This window comes from Monopterus albus, unplaced genomic scaffold (assembly GCF_001952655.1).
Source record: "Monopterus albus unplaced genomic scaffold, M_albus_1.0 scaffold45.1, whole genome shotgun sequence".
NCBI lineage: Eukaryota > Metazoa > Chordata > Actinopteri > Synbranchiformes > Synbranchidae > Monopterus > Monopterus albus.
The window spans coordinates 1,272,127-1,280,476 of NW_018127925.1; the positions used below are offsets into that span (position 1 = coordinate 1,272,127).

General features: G+C 42.1%; 1 protein-coding gene and 1 long non-coding RNA gene across 4 annotated transcripts in view; one reads left to right on the forward strand and one right to left on the reverse strand.

Annotated features, from left to right (window-relative positions):
• mnta (MAX network transcriptional repressor a) overlaps nucleotides 1-3,735 on the forward strand; it is a 14,819-nt gene extending 11,084 nt beyond the window's left edge. For both annotated transcript variants that reach the window (XM_020600088.1, XM_020600089.1), the window contains 2 exons: nucleotides 2,140-2,332; nucleotides 2,456-3,735. In XM_020600088.1, coding sequence (XP_020455744.1) covers nucleotides 2,140-2,332; nucleotides 2,456-3,258 — 996 coding nt within the window. In that variant the 3' untranslated portion in view covers nucleotides 3,259-3,735. The remainder of the gene's footprint in view (nucleotides 1-2,139; nucleotides 2,333-2,455) is intronic.
• Nucleotides 1-5,088, reverse strand: part of LOC109960184 (uncharacterized) — a 23,929-nt gene extending 18,841 nt beyond the window's left edge. The window contains exon 1 of one of the 2 annotated variants that reach the window (XR_002274958.1): nucleotides 3,871-5,088. This is a non-coding gene — a long non-coding RNA (uncharacterized LOC109960184). The remainder of the gene's footprint in view (nucleotides 1-3,870) is intronic. The other variant, XR_002274959.1, reaches the window with a different exon arrangement.
• Between the last annotated feature and the right edge of the window lie 3,262 nt (nucleotides 5,089-8,350).

The window sequence follows — 8,350 nt, forward strand, 5'->3', positions numbered from 1 at the left end:
TGTGTGTGTTTGAATGAAAATGTCACCAGTGGGATGCAACTCAAGCGCAGACTGACCTGACCTATGCATTTCTGATTCTGGATTAAAAACAAGAGACAGATGCTCAATCACTCAAAGCCCACCTTTTGTCTCCCTTTGCCATTTATGTACATGTATGTTGTAGTGTATATGCAGACACACAGACTATGCTAAGAGACATCTCACATTTAAATATACAGTGAGCATAGAGCCCAAAGTAATGCGCCGACTCACATCTACAGATGCCCTTTTAATCTATTACTCTCTGGCATACAGGATGACAGCACATGTACTTTACACTCTGGCACGCACAAATACATGGTGGCATGAACACTAACAGGAGGTCTACTTTGGGGAGATGGCTTAATGATTCTGACTCATCATGTTGCTGGTCATAGATTTCTCAGTGTCATTTCCCTGGGCCTCTCCCAGCGAGGCCAGAGAGCTGGCTGGATAGTTTAAAACACTAATCCCTAACAGCGTCACTATGTCCTGTTGGTACTGATTTAGCCAGACATCATTTATCTGGAAATTAGTCGTTTGTGTAGTGAGTATTTTAGGTGTTCAGCATGTCTTTATTAACTGTACATAATTATTGCCTTTTGTTGAAGTTAGTTTTCATACAGCTTTTCCTCCTGTTGCGGTGTACAGGCAAGGCCAGCGCAGTTTGTTTGGGTTTTGTCTTGTTGGCTGATGGGTTAGGAGAAACTGGGTCAGAGAGCTGCTACCTGGAAGCACCACTTTGCCATTCTTGTTTCCTCCTTCCCTCATGCTACTGTAGCTTGGTAATTCTGAACAAAGGCGCTAGGGCTGTCACTTTTTGTTAGAATTTTTAACATATATTCGAATGTGGTTAAAAAAAAACAAACAAATGTAATGACCTTTTCAAATTATTCTGTCAGTAAGTGAAACAGGTCATTTGATGTAATTTGCCTTGCAGTCCAACAGAAGACATTTTTAAAATTCACTATCATCTTGACCAGTTACATTGACCTGTTTTGACCTCTCAGTAAAGTAAACTAGTAAAATTGTTTGCAAGGACAAAATGCAGGATAGTAGTGTTAGTAACCTTGCCTGACTGTCCTACCCCTGCAGCTTACTTGCCCTGAAGAAGACTGGTGGGTCAAAATGTTGGCTGCACATACTAAAATACATCATGTAAGCCTTCAGTGTGAGGTCATTTTTTCCATTTCCCTAACCCTGCAGCATGTCATATCTTAGCTAAGCTCTTCTGAGAGAGAGCCAAAGCAGTGAGAGGTACTAATATATTTATTTTTTATTAAATATTACACCCAACTCTGTACTTTTTTTTCTCATGTCAGTTTGAACATCGTTCAAACATAATTTTTGAAAATAGTGACAACCCTAACAGGAACCAGTCTTAGATTTATCGTTAAAATATTTGTTGAACTGATTAATCAGCTGTGAAGATAATATGGGCACTACACAGGCGTTTCTAAGATTAACTGGAGTGATGTGCCTTTTTACTATGGAGCAGTAAACACACCAGAACTATACTGACTTAACATGATATAGATGCAACTACTTTCTTCCTTTAGTGACTGAGCTTTCTGTTGAATTGTCTATGTGACAATGATGAAACTGTTTAGCACGGTGGGGCTCTTTACATCATCATGTTCATTAACTGTCATACAACACAATGTAATGATAAATTGCCTGCTGTTTCTGTACAGTACAACAGCCTAATTGTACAGTATTTACACAAGGTCCAAAGCTTTAGCAAGTCAGGGGTGTTGTAAAGCAGTGCTGTTGATTTTGCACACACCAACAGTCCTGCAAAACCCTTTGCAGAGCTGTTGATTCCAATGCTAATTTGAGGTTATAGTAATCCTATTGTATTCACAAGTATCTCTGATAATTTGTTGAACCACATTTTCACAATAGATTGCAGGCTACCAAAAATCACCAACATTACTCTGGATCACTTTTAACACAGTTTCAATATAAGCAAAGCTTCCAAAGCACAGGATTTGTTGTGGGGCTAGGCTATGTGACTCTAATATGCTGTTACTCTGTGCACATTCATTGTCATGGAGCCACTTGGTTCATGATTTTACAAACTAACAATTTAAGAGTTTTACATTTTATTTCTCCTTTCAGACACTGAAGCGGAAAGAGAAGGAGTACGAGCATGACATGGAGCGCCTGGCGAGGGAGAAAATAGCCACGCAACAACGACTAGCAGAACTGAAGAATGAGCTGAGCCAGTGGATGGATGTGATAGAGATCGACCGTGTTGTGCGACAAACAGTGCAGCCTGAGGAGGACCAGGCCTCGACCTCCACTGCCTCAGGTAGGCTGTCATTACAGCTAGTACATGCGCGCAGTACTCAAATAGCCTCCAGATCATCTTTGTTAAATGTAGATGGACAGTCATATTGCATCTAGTCTGAGTTAATTTTGTCTGGTGTTTCAGAAGGTGAAGATGTAATGGACAATGATCTTGATGAGGAAACTATGCTGAGAGCACAGACTGCTTTACCCTCTGTGCCCCAAACCATGAAACCTGAGCTGTACAAGACTGCAACACCCACCCAGACCCCAACCCTGACACCTACTACTACCACCTCCATCCTCACTCAACACATCTCCATCCAGCACAAAGCCCCTCTGCACCAGCCTCAGCTGCTGTCGGCAACTCCTGCCCAGCCAATGTCCAAGCCTGCGCCTCCACCTGCGCTTGCAGCAACAACATCCAGCAGTCCCACCGCCCCTAGTCAAGCCTTGATCCTCACCCAGACACAGATGGCAACCACGCCCACCCTACACCCCACAGTTATTGCCCACACATCAGTGTCCCATCCCTCTGTCATCCAAGCAGTCAACCATGGCATCCAGGGAGAGGGTCCCAAACACATTATGCACCTGGCTTCTTCCTCCCCCACCAGCTCTGTTCAGTTAGCCCCTGGCCACCAGCCCATTGGCCACATCACCGTGCACCCAGTGGCTCACCTGAGTCAGCATCTGCCTGCCCTCTATCCTCAGCCAGTGGCTGTCACACAGCCAGCTGTGGTCAGTCACATCACTCACACATTAAACCACGCCCAGGTGAATGGTGCTACCCCCAGCCAGCCAGCTGCCACCATCACTGGCAAACAGACAGCACTGAGCACCCAAATGGTGACCCACCACACCCAGCTGGTGGGGCAGACGGTACTCAATCCTGTAACAATGGTGACGATGCCCTCGTTCCCCATCAGCACTCTGAAGCTGGCCTGAACACCAACAGTAGGACCAGGCTGCAGAAAGAAATCCCCCATGATAGGGGAGACCCACAGGTCACAGACCAGCAAGTGACAAGCCCACAGCAAGGGCAGGAGAGCTGCTGGCCACCTTACTGATAAATATTACAGCACATTAAGCATTACAGCTGTTAAAAAGCAACCAGGAACATTCCTAAAACAAAGTGCAAACCTCTTTCAACACTAGCCTACTGCAGTGTCCTAAACTCTCAATCCAGAAATTGGGATATGCCAGACTGCATGTGGTTGAGTGTGTGGGGTAATGCATAGTTTTTAGACTCATTTGCCATCTCTTATTACAGATAATGGAACAGTAGTCATTTTCTCATGAGATTTACAGAAACTGTTTCATATAGGAAAAGGTTAGGTTCCCCATGTAGGTACAGGTGAATGACTGTGCTTCCCAGATGGCTGTGGAGTAACCCATACTAGATTATGTACTGAGAGGATACACTGGCTTTTACATGTAGGTACAGGTGAATGACTGTGCTTCCCAGATAGTGCTGGACCCGCCATAACTAGCAGCACATTGGGAATGTGCGGAGGCACATTCTGCAGGGCTGGAGCTAAATCATGGACTGAACTTTACCTGAACCTCCTGACCCGGAGCTACATAATTCAGTCATGTTGTATATTGCTATAGCTCCCCCTGCTGGCTGTTTTTCAGTGTTGTCTTGAATACCACCCTGAAATGATAAGAACACAGAGATTAAAGGTGACTTGGTATAAAAGAATATACAGCTTTGTCAGGGTTGGGTTTTTAGCCATTAATTTACTCATCTTTAGTATCTGTTCTTCAGTTATACTGGCACATATACAAGTTAGTGTTTTAGCATAATGTTGTCACAGCTGCTAATATATACGTTAAATATATTTGACATATTGGATCAGTGTGTCTGTCTACATGTCTCCAAATGTAAATGCCTCTGACAGCAGTCTTAAATCCTAAACATAATCTGATTCTACAAGGCGAGGGAACTCAGTGTTTAGAGAGCCTGAATGTGAAAACCTAATGGTCCTTAAAATATAGTAAAGTGTGTTTCTGTGCCGTCTTGTGTAGTAGTAGGACGTGTTTTCCAGCTGTGGGTGCATGCCATGACTGTGTTACTGATTATTTGGAAAGTTGCAGTTTAGCACAGCAACACTGTGGCCTCCATATTTAATCTGAATGTACTGATCTGTGAAATGTTAGAGTAGCGCACTCATCAGGTTAAGCTTTTTTTTTTTTTTTTAAGAAATGCAATTACTTTATCAAGTTATTACGCATACTAAACTATCATGTATGTAAAGTGTCATTTAGAACTGATTTTATATTTTAAGATTTACTGTTGCTTGTTTCATCTGGACAATAACTTCTGTTCAGTGTAAATATTTTATTTTATTCTGGGACCATGTACAGTGCTGTATATTGGGGCAGATGACTACCCATGTTGAGATCACATTCAGCCACTTTGGAAAGTTTTAACCCCTTAATTTTTTTAATTTATTTTTTTTTTTCGCGATGCAATAGGACTACAGGGACTTTGTACTTAATGAGCTATAGAAAAATGCTAAAACAACTTCTCTTTCATTGCCAGATTTTATGAACATGCAATTTGAAATCATACTGTAGCAAAACCAAATGTGTAAAAGTTAACAGGGATTCAGATACTTGAAGAAGCAGCAATACACATGTGTTTTCCCTATGGAGAAAGTTTAAGTTGCATATTGCCTGTAAATACTGGACTGCATTTATATCCAACTATCATGTAAAAAGCTGGGGAAAATATGTACAATTAAAAGTTTATTAAAAAAGATGCTTAATAAGATGCTTAATAAATTGTTTTATGTTTACAAATGCCTGAAATTGTATTTTAATTTACTGCAGCAAAGCACACTTTTTTTTTATAATTTGGGGTCTTGGTATACAGGCTGAAGAAAAGTCATATACTTTTAGCTGCAACTACCAGTCCAGTTAGTTTTACTTCAAAAAAACAAAAAACAGGCAATTATTTTACAGAGTAACAGTTTGGTCAATAAAATCTGAAAATAGTAAAAATACCAACAGGAGTTTCTGAAAGCCTACAGCGACACCTTAGTTGTCTGATGACCAAATTAATTGACTAATTGCTTGGGCTCTACTATTAGTTACAAGGAGCTCAGTTTTTCAGTGACATCTATTTTTCACAAACATTTTTAACAGCAAATTAGAGCCACTTTTCTTATTAATGTTCAGTATTTGTTTATATTTGTTAACGTGTCATTGTGAGGCTGCAGCTACATTGTTGTTGTGGCCTGAAGACACTTTCTGATACTGCAGCTCACTACAGGGAGATGCCTTGCAACAAATAAAGTGCCTCTTATTCTCACTCAATTAACCAATAGAAGGAATGCGTTACATCACGTGACAAGCTATAGACAAGAATAGAAGACTGACTAGTGACCAAATTTATTCAAAGTGTGACTTACTTTTTTCAAAGGTTGCACTGGGTTATGCATGAACGACTGCTCTCCCTACAGAAATAGTGGACAGACGTTAATCTCTGCAACACTGTCAGTGCAATGCTTATCCGCAGGTCTGTCACTCTTCTCATGAAGCAGACTTCCAATCTATCAAATTCAAATGTGCCGATCCACACTGACTCCGAGACGTGTCATCCCTGGACCCCTTTATTGCATTTATGAGTCTATGTTTTTCCTTTAGCGCATTTTAAGTGTAATCACCACAAATAGAAGCTTAAATCAGGTAGATCACCTTTGAGTGAGCTTGCATTTAGCTAGCTGCATGAGAGAGCTGAACTGTACAAGATGTCTAACACTACTACTACTACTACTACTACTACTACTACTACTACTACTACTTTGGCTGCTCCTGTCAGGGGTCACCACAGCAAATCCAATTTGCATGAGTACTTTGGCATGATTTTACACCGGATGCCCTTTCTGACACACCAACACACACATCACCAAAGAGCAGAAATTCTTCTTCAGAAGAAAATGAGCTACAAATAGGCTAAATCACAAACAGCAAAGCATGTAAGCAATCATCATCAGTGTCACCATTATCATATTGACTGCTAGGGTATAGAGTACTAAAGTGACTACACAAAAAGATGGAAATCTGTTCCAGAAGTTATTTTCCCATTTACTGTGTTCCATAAGTCTCCCGCTCTCTGAATTTCATTATAAATTTAGTCTATATACACTTCTTCTTTTGGCTGTTCCCGTTAGGGGTCGCCACAGCAAATCATCTGTTTCCACCTAACTCTATCCTTGGCATCCTCTACTCTCACACCAGTTAACTTCATGTCCTCTTTTAGCACATCCATATATCTCCTCTTTGGCCTTCCTCTTGACCTCTTGCCTGGCAGCTCCATCTCCAACATTCTTCTACCAGTATAACCACTATCCCTCCTCTGCACATGTCCAAACCATCTCAATCTGGCCTCTCTGACCTTGTCCCCAAAACAGCCGACCTGAGCTGTCCCTCTGATGTGCTCATTCCTAATCCTGTCCATCCTGGTCACTCCTAAAGAGAACCTCAACATCCTCATCTCTGCTACCTCCATCTCTGCCTCTTGTCTTTTCCTCACTGCTACAGTCTCTAACCCATACAGCATAGCTGGTCTCACTACTGTCTTGTACACCTTTCCTTTGATTCTTGCTGCCACTCTTCTGTCACACAACACTCCTGACACCTTTCTCCACCCACTCCAACCTGCCTGCACTCGCCTCTTCACCTCTTTCCTACACTCCCCATCACACTGGACTGTTGACCCCAAATACTTAAACTCCTGCACCTTCTTGACCTCTGCCCCCTGTAACCTCACTGTTCCACTTCCCTCCCTCTCGTTCATACACATGTATTCTGTCTTACTACGACTGACTTTCATTCCTCTTCTTTCCAGAGCAGACCTCCACCTTTCCAGGTGTTCCTCCACCTGCTCTCTGCTCTCACTACAGATCACAATGTCATCCGCAAACATCATTGTCCACGGAGATTCCTGTCTGACCTCATCTGTCAACCTGTCCATCACCATAGCAAACAAGAAGGGACTCAAAGCCGATCCTTGATGTAGCCCCACCTCCACTTTGAACTCCTCTGTCTGACCTACAGCACATCTCACTACTGTCGTACTCCTCTCATACATGTCCTGAACTACTCAAAACGTACTTCTCTGTCACTCCTGACATCCTCATACAGTACCATAGCTCCTCTTTCGGCATTCTGTCGTACGCTTTCTCCAAATCCACAAAGACACAATGCAGCTCCTTCTGACCATCTCTACACTTCTCCATTAACATTCCCAGAGCAAAAATTGCATCAGTAGTGCTCTTTCTGGGCATGAAGCCATAGTGCTGCTCACAGATATCCACTTCCTTTCTTAGCCTAGCTTCCACTACTCTTTTCCATAGCTTCATTGTGTGGCTCATCAACTTTATACCTCTGTAGATGCTACAACTCTGCACATCACCCTTGTTCTTAAAGATTGGCACTAGAACACTTCTCCTCCATTCCTCAGGCATCTTCTCACTCTCTAAAATCCTGTTGAACAAACTAGATAGAAACTCCACTGCTGTCTCTCCTAGACACTTCCACACCTCTACAGGTACAGTGGGTACGAAAAGTATTCAAACCCCCTTACATTTTTCACTCTTTGTTATATTGCAGCCATATACTAAAATGATCTAAGTTCATTTTTTTCCTCATTAATGTACACACAGCACCCCATATTGACAGAAAAACACTGAATGTTTGACATTTTTGCAGATTTATTAAAAAAGAAAAACTGAAATATCACATGGTCATAAGTATTCAGACCCTTTGCTCAGTATTTAGTAGAAGCACCCTTTTGAGCTAATACAGCCATGAGTCTTTTTGGGAATGATGCAACAAGTTTTCACACCTGCATTTGGGGATCCTCTGCCATTCCTCCTTGCAGATCCTCTCCAGTGCTGTCAGGTTGGATGGTAAACGTTGGTGGACAGCCATTTTCAGGTCTCTCCAGAGATGCTCAATGGGGTTTAAGTCAGGGCTCTGGCTGGGCCATTCAAGAACAGTCACAGAGTTGTTGTAAAGCCACTCCTTC